The sequence below is a fragment of the Aspergillus brasiliensis genome, assembly GCF_001889945.1.
Source record: "Aspergillus brasiliensis CBS 101740 unplaced genomic scaffold ASPBRscaffold_11, whole genome shotgun sequence".
Lineage (NCBI taxonomy): Eukaryota > Fungi > Ascomycota > Eurotiomycetes > Eurotiales > Aspergillaceae > Aspergillus > Aspergillus brasiliensis.
The window spans coordinates 335,949-354,525 of record NW_027137452.1 but is presented as its reverse complement, the minus strand read 5'-3'; the positions used below and the strand labels follow the sequence as shown (position 1 = coordinate 354,525).

Genomic DNA, 18,577 nt, shown 5'->3' with positions numbered 1-18,577 from the left:
GGTGCTCTGTGCACTGATGGACTCGCATTGTGGAAGAACCCCCTCGGGGACCAGGAGATCAATGCTACCGAAACCTGCAGCAGACAAAGACAGAAAAAGCAAAGAGACCCCGGAAGGGGGTGATCCCCGTCAAGTTACATCACCTCGATTTATAATGCGATCCCATCTGTAGGTCTTATGTGGGTTATGTGGGAGAATAACGCGGTAGTTATGAAGCACAAATGAAGCAAGTCGGACCTCTGGATCTACGACCGCAACCTACCTGTCCAGGCAACGAGCGACGAAACGTCGACCGACTGGCACGATCACGATGGGATCGAATGGCATCTTCTCCTCTTCTCCTCTTTCTCCTTCTCCTCCTTCTCCATTCCCCCCTTACAGTGAAATCACAACCGGGGCAGGAGCAGGAAGGTGCATACTCCGTACATCCAATCATCCGCTAAGCTCCGGATGTAGGTACGGGACCGAGATAGTGTCCACTTGACCACCTCAGGACCCGGCACCTCGCGCATGCTTATTCCCAATGACGCAGCTCCGCCGGAACGTTGGGGGGGAACAGGAGATTCTCCTGTGCCTGCCACTAATGAATAATAACGTATAGCGCTATCCTGGACCAGGCGACTAGACCGAGGCTTCGGGGTGGGCAGTGGGGCAGATGGGCCCCGTTGAACACGGACTGGTGAACCAAACCAGCCCGAAAAAATAACGATTTGTGGGTGCACAGGAAGAAGGTTAAGCCCAGAGCAGGATCATATTCCCCTCCTTTGCCGCCCCAAAATCATGCAGTATCTACGGGAGTGCTGTGGATGATCAGATGGTGGAGGAAGAGCAAAAGGGAAATAAAAAAAGAAAAGAAAAGAAAAGAAAAAGGAAAAAGCAAACGGGCAGTGCTCGACGGTAGATCGACCGAGAAACAACCTGTTTCCCAACCCGTCCATCCGGGTTGCAGCGAAATTTCAAGAATGTTACACACGACGCCTGCCTCTTTTTCTGAGATGTCAATTGAGGGAATGGCGAAGGTGGAAAAAAGGCCAGCACTTTTGGGGGAGGGGGGGAAAAGGAAAGCGGCGACAGGCGATAGGTAAGAAAACTAAGAATGGTTTCTGGTACGACAGCCGGGGGGACGATCGATCGAACCGCCGGGCCAAAGATATGCGCTATATATCAGATTCGTGGGCTGTCTGTTTTTCGTTTCCTTTTTTTCTTATTTGCTGACTTGCGTCTCTGTGATCCTCTCGGTGCAGGAGATGAGGCGAGGACAGAGATAGAGGGGGTAATACAGAAATAAAAAGAATAGAAGAAAAGGAATGAAAAATCAGAATAAGAATAAGAAATCACTCACAATAGTAGTCACTTGACCGATAGTACGGATAGCACAGAGATGAACCATTGCCGCGGAATTAGTAGTGGAATTAGTGGTGATGATGATGATGAAGATGATGATGAAGATGAGTAGCACGATTGATTATTGATGATGCAGCGAGGATCCCCATTCGCATTGGGGGCAGAGAGACAGGCGGATGTGAGGGGCGCCGACGATTCAGCAGCAGTTGAAAAAGAAAAAACCAATAGCCAATAACCGGCGAGTGACTGGATGCCTGGCCGATCACACCCGGTTCGTCGTTAGTCGTTAGCATCTTTTCTCTCTTTCATTTATTTCACAAGAATACGAATACATTGAATGGATCACTGGTGAAGAAATAATTAACTGTTATGAAAGAATATGTCCTCGTTCATGTATTGGTCTTGTGGGAGGAGAGAGTCCAGTTGAGTTGGTTGTGTAGCCCATTTAGTACGACTACGACTACTAATACTAAATACTAAAGCCGAGGCGAGATCGGGACGCAGCAAGAGACACCGCAAACTAGTCTCAAACGGGCCGGGGAATGTGTAGACTGTAAGGTACACTCTTTTCGGTCTCATCTTCGTTTTTCCTTTCTCCCACTCTCTTACCTCATCTGCAGTGGTTTTTGTCCGTGTTTCTTTTGGGAGGTGCATTTTATTTTTACTTGTATCATTTTTCTTACTTTGTCCTTCCTCGGTATTTCCCCTTTTCATCCTGAACTTTAATTCTTTTTGTATGCTTGTATTTTGGATTATTTTGGATTATTCCCAGTTAATGATCGTTTTCGATATTTTATTTTTCGTTATCACATTTATTCATTCAGTCTTATTTTATTTTATTTTAGTTCAGTTCAGTTCACTTCCCCTGCCAATTCACGATCAATTCAGTCACCGACCAATCCATTTCTTTGCTACCAGACAATTCCAATTTCCATCTGTGCCTGAATCTATGGTGACTGACTAGTGGACGCCCCGAGTGCATGGCAGGCTCTAACGTAGTCGATGCTAGACTGTATGTAGGCTGTAGGCTGTAGTCAGTGCTTCTGGTGCTGTGCTGGGTCCGTGAAGAAAGGAGGATGATCCAACGAGCCAATAAAGCCGGTGGGCTTGACAGGGTCTCTCCCCGTCGATATAACGCCGGCTCGCCTACGGATTCAGTCGATATCGTCGCTCTCCATTCACCATTCACCCAACCGACTAGACTATCAGTAGTGGGTGTCCACCACGCACCTTGCCACAAGTCTGTACTTCTTTTCTCGTTCCCTTTCGCTCTCTTCTCGTTCAATCTCTCTCTCTTCTCTTCTTCTTTTCTCTCCACTCTCCCTCACACGATCTATCTACTCTCCCCTCCCCCTTTGAGTCTGCAGCAAGTTTCAAGTGAAACTCGCCCTTTTCTGACACAACATCCATCCGTCGACGCCCGCCCACCACCCACCCACCACCCACTTTTAACCTACTTGGGTCGGTCTGTCTGTCGCTCCAGAACCAACACCAGAGCCAATTTACATTTATCCACCCGTGAACCCACGGACGGTCAACGGCAGCCTTCCCTCCTCCATTCAGATCTGTTCTTCCCCTTTCCCCTGGTCCAGAGCTCGTGTAGTGGCTCCCCCCATCCACCCATTCACCATTCATCTTCGCCCCCCCCCCCCCCAAACTCAGGTCTCCATCGGCCGCGCACATCGGGGAAAACGTCCGACCTTGCCGGTGCGTATATCGTTCCCCTAACGGTGCAAGACGCTTGGACAGAAAATTAAATAAAGAATCCACTGGGCTACCACCAAAGTTCAATTTAAGGCTGACAACGGTCCAGATTGATTGATGACTTTCTGATTCATTCATTCATTTCATCGGCAGTCTGTTCCTCCACCGTCGAATCCTCTCTTCGCTCTTCGCTTCCCCTCACTTTTCCCGCGCCTCCGTCCTCCGCTTCGTCGCTGCGCTTCCCCCCGTCGGTCATCTTCGGATCGCGCCGGTCGCATTTCTTCCAATTACCTTTTTTTTTCCTCGTCACGGCCATCATGACTTCCATCAATGGTGGTCCGATGTCCGTGGACCTGAGTGCGGCCAATCGCCAAACCATGACACCAGAGGCCATGCAAAGTAAGTTCTCGGCTTCCTTTGCCCTGGAGATCTCGCAATGCTGCTCTGCCTGTGGTGATACATTCGACGCCTGTTTTTCATTTCAATCTTTTTTTTCGGGGAAATATGTGTCTGGATATACAGAACATCCCGGGTCTAGAAAGGCTGCAGTCGGGACCGCTCGCTCGCAACCTCCCGGGTGATGATTCGGTCATCTGCACTGCCCGCATGTTGTAAGACGGAGATGCTGTACCTACATGTCTTTCTTGCTGCGTCGCATTGCTTCGGAGAACATCCCGTCCAGTTCCCCGCCTCTGACGCTGCGTGCAGGTCAACCCAGTTCCAGACCGTCGACTCTCGGGGCCGACTTTTTCAAGTTCTTCAGCGGCACACAAAAGAAGGTTACTCGAGGTTTGTGCTACCGTGGTGTTCACTCTCATCCGCACTCGTTGTAACCACCTTCTAGATGGTCAACCCGCCAAACGACGTGGTCCCAAGCCTGACAGCAAACCGGCCCTGACCAGACGACAGGAATTGAATCGCCAGGCTCAGAGGTATGTGGCTCCCGTCTCGGCATTTCGATCGGCAGAAACAGATGCCAACGGCTGTTTAGGACCCATCGCGAGCGCAAGGAACAATATATACGGGCTTTGGAAACGGAGGTGTCGCGGTTACGAGAGGCATACACGCAGGAGATCTCGGCGGCTAACTTGACCGTGGTGCAACACCGAGATATGGTGCAATCGCTCTCGGACGAAAACGCCATCCTGAAAGACATCCTGACGGCGCATGGCATCAACTACGAGCCCGAAGTCGAGCGGCGCAAGGCGGAACGACCCACAATACCCTATCAATCCAGCCCATTTGCCAGCAGTAGCACGGGATCACAGCCCACCGGCGTTGCCGCTTCCAATCCCTCGACGAACAACATGTACACCACGCCGCCTACGACCGTCTCCGCCAGCATGAGTCCGATCACCAACGGGATCGAGCAGATTGATGTGTCGTCGAGCGAGATGTCCCCCTCGCAAGGGCCGTACCAGGCCGCCCCGTGTGACGCTTTGGCGACGCTCGACCAGATCGCGCCGGCGAGCCGGGCGCCGAAGCAGCCTCCGGGCATCTTTGAAGAGCTTCCCCAGTTGCAGATTGACTTTATCTTGACGTACGCCCTGCCACGTCTCTTGCTCATGAGGACTATGACTGACGGTTGTGTAGATTGGAATCGCCGTGTCGGGAACATACCGACTATCTCTGCCGCCGGTCGATCACGGAAGCCGATGACGAGGACATGCCCTTCTCGGGTCATGCGTTGATGGCGACCTGCCCGCCGCCCAGTTACATCGCCACAACCACGAACGAACAGACGTATCCGCACAAGACCTACGACCTCCCGCACGCCAACCTGTCGACGCTGCTCAACCTCAGTCGACAGCTGGTGACCGATGGACAGATAACACCTATTATGGCGCTTCAGTGCTTGAAGAATCATGAGCTCTACCGCAGCCTGACCAAGGACGACGTGAAAGTGATCATCGAGACGCTGAACACCAAAGTCCGCTGCTACGGCTTTGGCGCGGTCGTGGAAGACTTTGAACTGATGGACTGCCTCAGCAGTGTGCTCGGATCCAAGGTCGAGGGCAGCCTGTCACATCCGGGCGATGAGCTGATGTATTCGTGAGCTGGCTGATGCTGATGGAGTTATGGTATGGTATGGTATCTGTTCTGAATTTGTCACGGGTTATTTGGCGAGGTGTATATAAAAGCTCTGGGAGCATGGCTGTTCTATTCGTCGTCTTCTTCTCTTCATTGGGGGTTCCACGCCAGCGCATACTGGCCATACAACTTGTTAATTCGGATGGTGTTTTCTCTTCTTACTCTCTATGCTGTTTCTATACCATGCACCTGACTAATAACTATTACGAGAACACGATACAATCAGCTAATAGCAGTTCCACTAAATGAATACATACATGGAAACCACCTCCTTACAATTGTACAAGAAAGAAACAGAATTACTAAATAGAATGAATCTCCCCCCTCCTCAACCTCCCCACCACCTCTCTCACCTCCTCCCACGACCCATCCTTCAATACTCGATACACTCTCTCCAACTCATCATCATCCCCTAGACTTTCGCCTTCTTCTAAACTATTTACATCAATCTCAATCTCTCCCTCCATAGTACCATCCCCGAACTGACCATGATAATCATGATCATAAATTTTCTGCTGTAAGCGATTCACCTCCCCCCTCAACTCAGCAATCATCTCCGCCTGCGCAATCGCCTGCCGATCTTCCTCCGCCACGGCGTATTTGCAGTCGTGGGGGATGTTGCGTGCGCTGCAGGTGGAGCAGGGTTGGAGGCGGTTGCACTGGAAGTATCTATTAGATTTGGGAGGGAATTGAGGGATTTGGGGGGTATTGGGGGAATACTTTGACTTTTCGGGTGCGGCACGGGAGGCAGGATGCCGTGGGGCGGGATTTGGGGCGGTGGGGGAGGGACATATTGATATAGATGTTGGTGTTAGATTTGGTGGTGAGGGAAGTGGTTGATGGTTGATGGATAAGAGTTGGTGGTTAGATAAAGAAGTGGTTGATTAATTGATTAGTGGGTTAGTAACTAACCTTGTTTGGTTTGGTGGGTGTGCTTTGTTCTTGGTTGGAGAGTTAGTTTGGTAACGGATGTTGTTGTCTACACTGATTAAATTGGTAGATAGAGGTATAGACAGTAATTGGGTTCAATTAATGTGGTTCAATTATAGGTAGATTTGGAATTGATCTTATGTGGTAAATAGATTCTAGAGTAAGAGGCTGTCATGGTTTCATTTGTGGTGACACTGTCAACCTTGCTTCTATTTTACTTCTAGTTCCACTGTACTCTGTACGTCAATCTTATGATGGAATGTGGTGACAACTGACAAAGTATGTAGATGGGCCAACAATGTGTCTGATATGAATGGCATGTACAGATAGAGTTTTCAACTATGCTTTCAACTAAATTGCATACACAGCATACCTATCTCCACAGCAGTATACTTCATTCAACCTCCTTCACATCTATTCTTCACACTACTTTACAATTCCCCTCATCCACAACATCACAACATCACATCTCACATCTCACTCAAACCTACTCCTCTAAGTTTACAAATTCCTCCCAAAAAACCCCGTAATCCTCTCCCACGGAATCAACTCCACGCGATCATACAAATCCACATGCCCCGCCCCCGGCACCCACAACAACTCCTTGGGCTCCCTGGCCCCCCGATACGCAGCCTCACTAAACTCCCGCGAATGCGCCTGATCCCCCGAAATAAACAACAGCGGCCTCGGCGCAATCACATCCAAATCCTCCAGCGGATAAAAGTTCATGAACTTCACATTACTCGTCAACGTCGAATGAGTGGTCAATTCCGATGTCGTCCCGGGAGGCGTGACCTCTCCGCGCACCGTGCGGTAGAAGTCATAGAATTCGCGGTCTACGGCACTAGCATTGGGAGTGAGGATATTTGGCGTGCCGCTGGTGTATTCGATGGGATGAGCTGAGCCACCGGGTTGCTGCTCGTATTCAGGCCAGCGCTGGGCGGCGGCGGATGCAATGATGGCTTGTCGCTGCGTGAGGTTCTGCGAATGGCGCAGTCCTTGGCGGTTGACGGTGCCCATGTCGTACATGCTGACTGTGACGAGGGCTTTGATGCGCGGGTCGATCTTGGTCGCGCTCAGGGCGAACCCCCCGCTGCCGCAGATACCGATGACGCCGATGCGGTTGCGGTTGATGGTGATGGGGTGGGAAATGGAGGCGATCGGGGGGATGGTGGTGGTGTTGCTGCCGAGATAGTCGACCGCGGCGCTGAAGGCTTCGGCGTAGAGGTCGGGGGAGACGGCGTTGCGGGGGGTGCCGGTGCTGCTGCCCCAGAAGGGGAGGTCGATGGACAGCGTGATGAAGCCTTGTTCGGCCATTTTGGTGGCGTAGAGGTTCGCGGCTTGCTCTTTCACGGCGCCCATGGGGTGGCCGACGATGATGGCTGGGGCCGGGGTCGCGGTGAGGTTATTCGGGATGAAGAGGTTGCCCGCAATGGTGGTTTGGTATTGCGTTGGGAAGGTGACGGGCTGCAGAGTCACGATGTTACTGCGGTAGAAGTTGTCTGCGCCGTAGGAGAGGTTTTGCGCCGTGCTGCATATTGTATGCAGGATTGGGGCCAGGGTGAGGGCCGTGGGGAGTTTCATGATGAAGTTGAGCAGTGGTTTTAGGGTTGTATCTGATAGTTGGATTGATGAGTTGAAGAGTTGATTCTGTCAGTTGTGCAGGTAAGTACAGGCTTTTATAGCTTATTGTCTCATACATCGCGATGGCTCGTTGCCTGATCGTGATACTCGTCAGGGGCATTGTCGTCTGTCTGGCCCTAGTCAAGAAGTAGATCACTTCTGGCTTCGTCATGCCAATGCAAGTTGCTTACTGTGGGGCGTAAGCTATCCACTGAACTCTGCTATCTGGATTGCTTTAACTGAATTAGTGTCGATTCCATGCTTACATTGTACCATGGACACTGCGAGTATTTCCCCACTCCTCAAGCACATAAAGACATCCCCCGATTGTCTTCTCCGTCTTCCAAGACAACGGACATCTATCCATTTTCATCATCACGGACACCATCTATTTCATCATGCCACCCTACGTACACACCGGTCCAGTGGACTGCTCCCAAGACGCCGACTGCAGCACCTTGGCAGGCAAAACCGCCATCGTCACCGGCGGAGCCAATGGCCTTGGTGAAGCCTATGTCCGCGCTCTCGTGGCAGCCGGGTATGCTTCCACTTCTTCTATTCCCATATTCCCAGCTAATGCAAGCTCCATCACAGCGTCTACGTTTGCATTGGCGACATCGACACCCAGAAAGGTCAGAAGCTCGAAGCCGAGCTACCAGGGTGAGCCCATTCCCAGTATGACCATCAACCCACCCTAACTATTCCCAGCACCAAATTCATCCCCTGCTCGACCGGCACCTGGACCGACCAAGTCCGCCTATTTGAAGCAGCAGTCACTTTCTCCCCAACCAACCGGATCCACTACGTGGTGGCCAACGCCGGCATCCACCGCGTCGATGAAGTCTTCCAGCCCGGACCCGATTCCCTCCCGGAACCAGACCTCAGCATCATCGACATCAACATCAAGGGCCCTCTCTACACAGCCAAGCTCGCCATGCACTACTTCATCCGCCAGAACGGGACCACCCCGACCCCGGAGCAAGAAGATACCTGTCTGATCCTCATCGGTTCTGGCGCTGCTTTCCTCGACGTGCCACGCACACCGCAGTACTGTGCCAGTAAGTGGGCGATGCGGGGAATCATGCATTCCCTGCGTCGGACGGCCTATTACTACGGATCTCGAGTCAATGTGATTAGTCCGTGGTATGTGCAGACCGGGATCCTGCCTGAGGAGGCATTTGCGCATGCGAAGCGGGTTGGGGTGGAGTTTGCCACGACGGAGGATGCCGGGCGGTGCTTGCTGCGGATCCTGGCCGATGGGAGGGTCAATGGGCACTCGTTCTTTGTGACGGCGCGGAAGTGGGCGGAGAAGGGGTTCCTGGATTTGGACTTGGAGGATTTTGGGGATGATGCGTTGCTGGGCGAGGTGCAGGCGATGCAGATGGTGAGTGCCCCGGTGGAGGCGGGGTTGTTTGGTTAGGTAGTTCGGTAGTTTATCGGCTGTTATTGAATATAGTATTCTGTTTAGCATTCATCATTGGGTTCATATCCATATAAGACCATTATTGAGGCCGAGGCCGGAGATAGCATCAGCTCAGGGTTGGTAATTGGTATACTTCCATGGTTGAGGGTCTCCAGCTCCGTAGTATCCTCGAATGATGATTGATGGATGGTGAATGGCGGGTCTGGCTTGGCGTAAGCAAGTTGCATTAGTGCCGGATAGCACCCAAGTTTATCTTCTCTGTGTGTATAGCCTATGTCTCAACATCTTCTACATCCACATTAGCAGGATTGTCTTCTAGAATGGCTTGGAACTTCAGGCAACATCATTCTATCAGTCCAGCGCTGTCTACGCGAAGGCCCCATTGATCTTGGCACGCTTGGCTGAAGACACATCCACGCAACACATTTACCCTCTGCTCTCTCGCCCAGACTGTCGACATCATCCTGATCTGCACCCGCATGCTGGTTCGAGTCGGATGATTACAAATGTCCTCTATGTCTATGTGGCAGTGCATCATGTTCTCTAATGGCTTCGCTCATGGCGGTGGAGTCCTGGCTGACCAGGACTGAACCCAGATCGGAACATGTATCGGAGATAGCAGCTCAGACTCTACCATCGATCCAATTGCTTCAGAAGGGTATTCTGTTGCCTAGATATGATGTGTATATCCCATTGAGTGCTATGTCTGGGTGTTCACTAGTAGGGTTATCCGTCATGGAGTATATATACGGATCATATCAGAGCCAGATATGGCGGGCTCAATACGTTCGATTGTATCGGTCTGAGCTGTCATGAGGATCTTCTATGTTCTTTCTCTGGTGTGCACGTTTGTTCTGATTCAGAATGTTCTAGGTATAACCAATTTCTAGTCTTCTGCTGTGGAAACATTCTGACTTTACTAGGTCATTCGGTTCGAAACCCAGCCACAGAATATGCAGCACGGCTCGAACAGGTCGTGATTCACCCCCAGTCACGGACTACCTTGGCCAACGACCAACTGGATATTAGTATAAGGGTTCCCGGACATGATTACCCGGTGCGACTGCAGTTGGAACCAAATCGGGACATTCTTGCGCCGGATACTTATATCGAGTATCTGGACGGCACAGGGACAGCGCAGCGACCCCAGTCACTCAACGGAGACAGGGAAAGGGTGTTTCGGGGCGATGTCCTGGTGAATTCTTCTAGAGAGTCATGGAAACCAGCAGGTCGGGCACGAATCTATCTCATCCAAGATGGAACAAGCCCGCTGTTCGAAGGAGCCTTTACTCTGTTCGATCAGCAATATCACGTCAACGTGGTCAACATCTCCCATCCGCACATGGAAATTACCACCTCCGGGGATGCTATAAGTACATTGCCTCAGAATAGTGTCTTCCCCCGCCAATCCACCGAAGACAACACCTGCTCCAGGCCCCGAAGAGTCGCTCTGATCGGTCTGGCTGCAGACTGCTCCTACCGTGCTGCGTTTCCATCCACGGATGAGCTCCGTCGAGGACTAATCAGCATGGTGAACACCGCATCAGAGGTCTACGAGAGAACCTGGAACATCTCCCTCGCCATCCGCAACATCACCATCAGTGACGAGTCATGTCCCGAAACACCCCGGCGGGACACCCCATGGAACGTTGCCTGCTCCAGTGGGGATCTGGACTGGCGACTGCAGCAATTTGCCTCCTGGCGACGCTGGCATTACGATCCCAATGCCTACTGGACGCTGATGACGAACTGTCCCACCGGAAGTGTGGTGGGTGTATCCATTGTGGGAGGGCTCTGCACGTCTTACTCTGGGGCAAATGTTGTAGCACGGACTTCGAATCAATGGCAGGTTTTTGCGTATGTCCCCTTAACCAGACTTATTTAAGAGCCATACTAAGCAACTGAATGTCTATAGCCACGAATCCGGCCACATGTTTGGCGCGACCCATGACTGCGAATCCCAAGCCTGCTCCACTTCGACTGGAGATTGCTGCCCTTTGTCTTCAAACACTTGCGACGCCGGCGGGCAGTATATCATGAACCCATCCTCCTCGACCTACCAGACGTCCTTCTCGCCCTGCACTGTCGGACAAGTCTGCTCATTGCTCCGTTCTGGCAGAGTAGAGAGCGACTGTCTTGTGCATAGTAATGATACCGGGCCTACTATCAGTGGGCCTTCTACGCCTGCCAGTGAGTGTGGTAATGGTATTGTCGAGAACGGCGAGGAGTGCGACTGTGGTGAGAACTGCGCGGACAATTCCTGCTGCGTCAACTGCCAGTTGGTGAATGGCTCGCAATGTGATAGTGGCAGTGGCAGTGGCCGTTGCCAAGCTGGACGCTGCGACGGTAGTGAGGATCGTCGTCCATTAGGGGGCTATGAGCCGCTGGTTATTGGTCTGGCTGCTGGTATAGGCGGGGGATTGCTTCTGGGGATAGTGATTATTATTGTATGGCGTTGTTGTCGGAGGGGGAGAGTAGATAAACAGATTGGCACCCTGTCTGAGCCTCGTCCGATTGCTAGAGAGGGAAGTAATTACATATATCGATAGTAAGCAGAAATAGTAGACTCTCAACAATTCTTAGTTGTATACCAACTTGCATCCACGAGTAAAAGACCCACCATCCCAAATTCAGACCCAGCTTTAACAGTCTAATTTCGAGGACATCAGCCTAGAATAACGTTCAGACCGAAGAATCACCGGTTCACCAAGTGGGTCTATCCATCTGTGGACTACCATTAAACGGTTAGCCCTGCATAAATAAGCCTGCAGCTCCGCCGTCAGCAACTTGCATCCACCAATAACCCACACCACCACACCATGTCTCGCCCCGAACCATCCACAATGGATATACCTCCTGTATCATCAAAAACTGTTACTCTGCGGCCGATGCCTCAGCTAGAACATCTCTGGACGCCTGAGGACGATTGGACGGGGGTCATCGATCGAACCCACCGTCGGCGGTTGCAGAACCGGCTGAATCAACGAGCCTATCGTATGGTCTCTTCCCAATCTTAAAGCTGATTATCCACCTGACTATGTCGTCTAGGCCAGAAACATAAGGTTGCTACGGGGGATTCATCTTCATCTAGCACTCAAACCTTGATCCTGCATTCCTCCACTATCCACCACCCTAGTATATCATCAACATCAACATCAACATCAACATCATCAGCTGAAGAAGAAGACCTCCAGTGCACGCTCGCCCCCCACAACGTCCACCAACTCCGCCACGCCTTCTTCATCCTCGCCACGCAAAGCTACCTCACCAACTGCCCCCGACTCGAACACCTCCTCAGTCTCTCCCGTCTCAACGTCCACCGCGCCATCAACGACAACATCCGGATTCTGGGGATGACGCCTGCCTGGCTACAACCCGACGATGCGCTCTCCATCTTCAACACCAGCAGCAGCATCACCAATAGCCCCTTTCCACTCCCCGCTACCAATACCGATACATCTCTATCTACATCTACAAATATATCTATAGATATAGATATATCCTCCCTCCCAGAATCTCTCCGCCCCACCCCCCTCCAACGCCTCATCCCCCACCACCCCTGGCTCGACTTCTTCCCCTTCCCAGAGATCCGGGACCGATTAATCGTCGCAGCAGCAGCAGGCCACCTCGATGAGGATGAACTGTGTCGGGATCTCATGGCGTTTTGGGATACGAGAAATTCCGGGGCCACGTTGGTGGTGTGGGGGGAAGGTATGCCGTGGGATCCGTGGAATTGGGAGGTCACGGAGGCGTTTTTGGGCAAGTGGCGGTGGGTGGTATCTGGGATTGGGGGGTTGGTGAGGAGTACGAATTATTGGAGGGGGAGGAGGGGGGAGAAGGTGTTGAGGTTTTGATTATACTATTAGGATATTAGTATACTAGTATACTAGTAGATTTTGGGTTGGTGGGGAGGGAATATTTGTGGTGTTGTGTAGGGTATATATTACTGGTATGGGTGTATGTGGTTGAGGAGGAGATATGATGGAAGTTGAAGTTTGGATGGATATATAAGATATTGAGCTTAGGAGCAATAGGAATACCCTCGATTGGGTAAGATTCTGTTCATTTGTATTGTAGTGTTCGGAGTTCTGCTTCTAAGGATGAAAGTGGTCCATTCACCATATATTGGATGAGGTAAATGGGAGGGATTGATTATTCCGTATCGGAAGGAGGTATATGTCATTGTGATCTATAGCTATAAGGTAAGGGGGATGTCGTTGTGAGAGACCTATAACTATAAGGGTGAGGGGGAAATATGGGGATGCTGAGAGGTATGTGGAGGAGTGCATGGGGTGTATGTAGATAGGTAGTCTGCCTTCTTTGCAAACTCTATTAAGCTGTCTCTGTTTACGAGTTTACGATAGGTAGGATATGCCATGAAGTAAGCAGCTGCGTCAGAATTATAATCTGTGAACATAATGGACAATGACATGACCATACTCTATTTGAGACGTCCTTCGTAACTAACTTTTAAGCAAAGACAATCAATATGCACATGAGATAGAAGATAGAGAAACGATCTTACTCATCAGCCTCCTCAGCAGCAGCAGCAGCAGCAGCCTCCTCCTCAGCAGCCACCTCCTCATCCTCGTCAAAGGTAGTGGCAGGGACGCTGTACAGACGCAGGACAGGACGGTTGGGGTCCTTGATAAGGACGTACTTGGTGACCTTGTCCTCTTCCTCATCGGCATCGAGAGCACGGATGCGGTCGACGATGGTACGGACGATACCCCAACCGTTGCTGAGGTTCAGGTTCATCTGGGCAGCCAGATCACGGGGCTTGTAGCCAACCACACCGAGAACGACGTGACCAGCCGCCGAGCGGGGGTTGGCACGGGAGACGAAACCCAGCTTCATGCTGTCAGCCTTGGCGAGGATGGCCTGGGTGGTCCAGCGGGCGAGCTTGATGCTGTTGTTCTTCATCTCAGTGGCGACAACGGCACCGCGCTGGGACCAGAGCTTGCTGCGCCAGTCGAGAGCGCCGCCGGAGCCCTGGGCCTTGCTGTCGAATTCGTTGAGGGCCTTGACGAGCAGCTGCTGGTCCTCGCCGCTGACGGGGTTCTTCATGATGGCATCGACTTCGGTCCGGACGATCATGTTGACGGGCTCGTCGTCGCGCTCCAGAGAGAGGTCGAAGCGGCGGTACTTGTAGGCCTTGGAGGCCAGGGGCTCCGTCTCCTCGGCGGCGTTGTAGAAGGGGTTGGGGTGGGCCAGAGCGACCTTGCTGTCCTCGGACTCAACGACGGTCTGCAGGGCGAAGTTGTGGTTGATGAAGGTGGCTTCCATAGCCAGGGCGCTGGGGGTGTTGATGGCGTCCTGCTTGTTGGCGGAGTCGGCCAGCTCAAGGGGAGCGTCGGCGGCGTTCTCGTTGACGGTGACCAGGTCCAGGGAGGAGCCTTCGCGCTTGTCGAAGTAGATCTTGTTGCCCTGGTGGACGATGACAATGTCCCAGGAGTAGACACTGCGGGGGGCGCACATGAGCATGGACAGGATGTCCGAGGTGGCGAAGATGGTGGCCTCGTTCTTGTCGGCCAGTTCCTGGATGACGGGGTCCTGGGTGGTGGTGACATTGTAGGCGGCGCGGTCGAGGGACTGGAGACGGCGCTCGGCGTTCTTGACGGGCGCCTTGTCGTAGGACCGGTCGTAGTGGTAGAGGAAACCGTACGAGTCGACGTCCTCACCCTCGGGGGCCTCGAGGTTCAGCTTGGACAGACGGCTGAAGTCAACCTCCTCCAGCATGGTCCAGTCGGGACGCACGTTGACCGAGGGCTCACGGGTGCGCTGGGGCTTGTCGTAGTCCTTCCAGCCGAAGCGACGGCCACGGTTGCCGCGGCCGCCCGAACGGTTGTCGTAGTAGCGGTCACCACCCTGGCCACCACGGCCGCCAGCGCCCACACGCTGGAAGCCGGCGCGACCACCCCTCTGGGCACCACCGCGCTGGGCGCGGCCACGGAAGACGGTACCACCGCCACGGCCGAAGGTACGCTTAGCAGAGCTGCGGGTGTTGTCGACAACGGAGAAGGAGGATTCGTCCTCGGCGACCTGGACGGCGAAGAGGCTGGAAGAACCGGCACCATAGACTTGCTGGTCTAGACATAGATAGTTAGTTGACTTGGTCTTGGCTTGGGAGATATCTGGGATAGGTATACCTCTGTAGTTGCGGTTGTAGGCCTGGCGACCGGCACGGTTGGGGTCCTTGGACTCGGCAGTCCAGTCAGCCATGCGGCCCAGCTTGTCACCCTTGGAGAAGGGAGCGTAGGGGACGCCCTGCAGCATGTTGTCGGCGGCAGTAGCGGGGCCCCAGGTGTCTTCGGCCGGCAGAGCGGCGACGATGTCTGCGATGGAGATGGGAGCCATGATGTGTGAATTCAGGATGGCCCTGAGAAACGGAAAATAAGAAGGGATGAAAAGAAAACCCAGCGGGAGAGTCTGGGGAAGAAGCTGGGAGGAGGATCGCAGACGGTGGATATTGACCGACTTGGGCTTCACTTTCGACTTTGCACTTTTTGTGTCCCGAGCGTGTGGCGCAACCCGCTTGGCACGAGCCGCATTGCACCGCCACAGTTGCTGATAACAGTCAGGTGATGCACAAAGCCTGTTATCATATGCTTGCTGAGTCATAAAAAGTATGCATATAAGTTATGCATGCCATCCACGGTTCTCCACTGGAATTGCTTTTTGTGTCTTATCATCTCTCAATTCAAGTTATGCCGCTTATCTCTCATGTAATTGAATGCATGACAACATACTTGATAGATCGACAGTGGATTTGATCGCTCAGCTAACTATTGGCCTCATCACTGCTTCAGTCCGGTTAAATCCTCCGATTCCATGCGAACTCTATTTCAGCCGGCGAACATGTCAATGGATCTGCTATCTGAGCGCTTGGCTCTATACCCAAAGTGGATTTACGTAAAGGATCGTCTATCAGTGTCTAGCTAAGGCTGAGTAGATGTTCCTGAGACCAGCTGAGATCGTGGTGCCTGATCTGGTGTTGAACTCGGGATGATGTTCCTTTCTTTCCTGTTCATGATCGATGCTCAGTTTGCTGGCTGGCAAACACCAAGACTGCCTCACTCGTTAATTTAGCTACTAGCTACAAACCTCACTATACATGGACACATGCGACCTGATGCATGTAAACGCTCATTTCAAATCCAAAACTCAAATGCAAATAGTCCTTCTGTAGCTCGTTCTCTAATTTTCTATCCGGCTACCGCGCATGGCTCTGGTCGTTGGGATGACCAGGGCTTGTATCTGATTCGCCGCCAGAAGGAGGTCTACTTTGGTTCAACTGATAAGACGACGTCCCTTGGCAGGCAGGTGTTTTTTCAGCTGATCCCAAATCATGAACTATTGAATTCTAGCTCACTCCCATGCAGGTACGGTCTTCCCCAGAATTGGGAATGATCGATCGACTTCTCCACAGGGTCCCTCGCTTGCGGCGGTACCTGCAGGAGACCACAGTGCCACCGACTATGACTGAGGTGATCTTCATCCTGGTCGACTTCGGTACACACTTCCATGAATCAGCTAGTGGAGACTGATCATAACCCTAGCCTGCTCCAACCGATCTATCCCGATGCGACTTGCTTTTGAGGTCATATCCATCAACTGCTCTCGACCGAGTGTGATCGAAGGAGTTGACTCCAGATAAACATCAGGCTTTTGATTGGGAATTTCCATGGAACTGTACAACTCAGACATTTAGCTCACTGCCATGATTTGAATTTGATTCTTAGTAATTAGCCTCTGCTCAAAGCTATATAGGATGCTTGATTCCCTGCTCATTTCTCCAGCATCAGACTCAAAGCTGAATACTAGAATACAAAGACATTCTTCTACAGCACCAACAGCGATCATCTCTGCATCATTGCACTTCCATCATCACCATCACAATGCAGTTCACCACCGCTCTCTCCATCCTGGCCATTGCCACCACCGCCGTTGCGTCGGCCGTCCCCGCCGCTCAGGACAGCAATGCATCTCTTGAGGCCCAGGTGAGGCAGGTGGCCGCTCAACGGGGCACTGCTAATGCCACCGATGCCGTCGTCACCGAGTCGGAATGCGTTCCTCCTATCTTGTGCTGTGGCTCCCTCACCACTCCTCTTGATCCTCTGATCGACCCTATTCTTCTGGACCTGGGCATTGATCTTTCCAACATTGTTGGATCCATCGGTCTTCTTTGTACGTCACATGGAAACTCGTTATGGCATGGCCAGATATTGACAAAGTCTACAGGCAAGGACTACGACGACAGCTGCACATCTGCTCCTCAGTGCTGCACTGAGATCAACCTCTTGGTAAGTTACTTTCCTCTTAGGAATGATGTCAAACTAACGAAAATGTAGAACGGTCTCGTGGCTCTCGGATGCTCTTCCCTGGAGGAGTAAATGATTGGGGATGTATGGATATTCAGGGCTAGTCTCTACGGAGGGAATTGTACTGTGATGTGATAATAGTCTCGTCGGGCCTATGAGTCCGTCTTTGGTGATACCTGATTTAATAGCATATACGTTCGCTTCCCTTGCCTCCAAGCATAGTGTAGATGGGTAATCATGAATGCCTCAGTAATCAGAAGACTGGGAAATAGTTGTGACTGCATTTATCAGCAATCAAGCTCAATCCGTTCCACGTATTCTGTAGACGGTGACATGGTTGTCGCTTTCATTGATTCTTTCGAGGCTGTATACCAAGATTGTCAAAGCAAAACAATAGGATCTGAACAGAAATCCAATCTCAACATTATACATACCCCCATCACAGACACTAGTAGTAACAAGAACATCACTCACCCACTCACCAACGCCCTCCATTCAACCCACCCTAACCAACTCACACCAACTCCATCATTCAAACCCCCCATTTATGCAATGCACCGCAAAGAAATGTAACCTAACTAGTCTCCAACGTCTCCGTCCCCTCCACCTCAGGCAAATACTCCCTCCTCGCCCGACAATAAAACTCCACCTGAGGCTTCCACTTCCTCGCCGCCTCCCCATCCATCGTGCCCGTCGGCACGACCACAAACCCCTCCGCCTGACTACTAGTGATGTACACGGGGGATCCACAGACGCGACAGAAGCGTCGATTCAGAGTATTTCCCGAGTCCACTTTGTTGTCGGTGTAGCTTTGGATGAGGGATTCGCCGGATTTGATGGTTAGTTGCTATAGCATATATTAGCCAGGATTTCCTTTAAGAATGAGTGGGATAAAGGGAATGGGATAACTCACCGATTCTTGGAGAAAGCTGTTGGCCATGAAGCTGGACCCCGTGAATTTTCGACAGTTGTCGCAGTGGCACATGACTTGTTTCATGGCGTCGCCGGTGACTTCGTATTGAATGCCGCCGCAGAGGCAGCTGCCGGTGATGGTTTGGGGGGTGGTTGTATCGGATGGGGTGGAGGTGGTGAGATCCATGGTTGTGATGGTATTTAGAATTGAATTGGATTGGATTGGAAT

At 51.9% G+C, this 18,577-nt stretch overlaps 9 protein-coding genes across 9 annotated transcripts; 5 read left to right on the top strand and 4 right to left on the bottom strand.

Annotated features, from left to right (window-relative positions):
• Nucleotides 1-3,683: 3,683 nt before the first annotated feature.
• On the top strand, nt 3,684-5,421 carry flbB (the record flags this gene model as incomplete). The annotated part of the gene is made up of 4 exons (XM_067628598.1): nt 3,684-3,837; nt 3,893-3,980; nt 4,040-4,588; nt 4,642-5,421. 4 exons carry the CDS (start codon nt 3,684-3,686, stop codon nt 5,102-5,104), a joined length of 1,254 nt encoding a protein of 417 aa, XP_067476181.1. The 3' UTR covers nt 5,105-5,421.
• Nucleotides 5,422-5,495: 74 nt separating this feature from the next.
• On the bottom strand, nt 5,496-5,928 carry ASPBRDRAFT_89031 (Zn(II)2Cys6 transcription factor domain-containing protein; the record flags this gene model as incomplete). Its single annotated transcript, XM_067629519.1, has 2 exons — nt 5,496-5,798; nt 5,860-5,928. Coding segments are annotated over 2 exons (372 nt in total), but the record flags the coding sequence as incomplete, so codon positions are not given.
• A 506-nt stretch (nt 5,929-6,434) lies between these two features.
• On the bottom strand, nt 6,435-7,702 carry ASPBRDRAFT_183234 (alpha/beta hydrolase). The gene has a single exon (XM_067619999.1). It carries the CDS (start codon nt 7,651-7,653, stop codon nt 6,571-6,573), a length of 1,083 nt encoding a protein of 360 aa, XP_067476179.1. The 5' UTR covers nt 7,654-7,702; the 3' UTR covers nt 6,435-6,570.
• Nucleotides 7,703-8,062: 360 nt separating this feature from the next.
• ASPBRDRAFT_46203 (putative short chain dehydrogenase/reductase) lies at nt 8,063-9,133 on the top strand. Its single transcript, XM_067625581.1, has 3 exons — nt 8,063-8,230; nt 8,287-8,352; nt 8,401-9,133. Exons 1-3 carry the CDS (start codon nt 8,091-8,093, stop codon nt 9,110-9,112), a joined length of 918 nt encoding a protein of 305 aa, XP_067476178.1. The 5' UTR covers nt 8,063-8,090; the 3' UTR covers nt 9,113-9,133.
• A 794-nt stretch (nt 9,134-9,927) lies between these two features.
• Nucleotides 9,928-11,485, top strand: admA (ADAM family of metalloprotease ADM-A; the record flags this gene model as incomplete). Its single annotated transcript, XM_067621865.1, has 4 exons — nt 9,928-9,988; nt 10,039-10,972; nt 11,031-11,353; nt 11,421-11,485. The coding sequence occupies 4 exons, from the start codon at nt 9,928-9,930 to the stop codon at nt 11,483-11,485; spliced, it is 1,383 nt and encodes a 460-aa protein (XP_067476177.1).
• Nucleotides 11,486-12,003: 518 nt separating this feature from the next.
• ASPBRDRAFT_57487 (bZIP transcription factor) lies at nt 12,004-12,969 on the top strand (the record flags this gene model as incomplete). The annotated part of the gene is made up of 2 exons (XM_067627751.1): nt 12,004-12,109; nt 12,164-12,969. The coding sequence occupies 2 exons, from the start codon at nt 12,004-12,006 to the stop codon at nt 12,967-12,969; spliced, it is 912 nt and encodes a 303-aa protein (XP_067476176.1).
• Nucleotides 12,970-13,636: 667 nt separating this feature from the next.
• ASPBRDRAFT_198517 (eukaryotic translation initiation factor 3 subunit D) lies at nt 13,637-15,472 on the bottom strand (the record flags this gene model as incomplete). Its single annotated transcript, XM_067621211.1, has 2 exons — nt 13,637-15,204; nt 15,265-15,472. 2 exons carry the CDS (start codon nt 15,470-15,472, stop codon nt 13,637-13,639), a joined length of 1,776 nt encoding a protein of 591 aa, XP_067476175.1.
• A 1,446-nt stretch (nt 15,473-16,918) lies between these two features.
• ASPBRDRAFT_288905 (hydrophobin family protein) lies at nt 16,919-17,591 on the top strand. The gene is made up of 3 exons (XM_067622571.1): nt 16,919-17,302; nt 17,357-17,418; nt 17,467-17,591. Exons 1-3 carry the CDS (start codon nt 17,014-17,016, stop codon nt 17,506-17,508), a joined length of 393 nt encoding a protein of 130 aa, XP_067476174.1. The 5' UTR covers nt 16,919-17,013; the 3' UTR covers nt 17,509-17,591.
• Nucleotides 17,592-18,010: 419 nt separating this feature from the next.
• ASPBRDRAFT_32684 (GFA family protein) lies at nt 18,011-18,535 on the bottom strand (the record flags this gene model as incomplete). Its single annotated transcript, XM_067623045.1, has 2 exons — nt 18,011-18,283; nt 18,350-18,535. The coding sequence occupies 2 exons, from the start codon at nt 18,533-18,535 to the stop codon at nt 18,011-18,013; spliced, it is 459 nt and encodes a 152-aa protein (XP_067476173.1).
• Nucleotides 18,536-18,577: the final 42 nt, after the last annotated feature.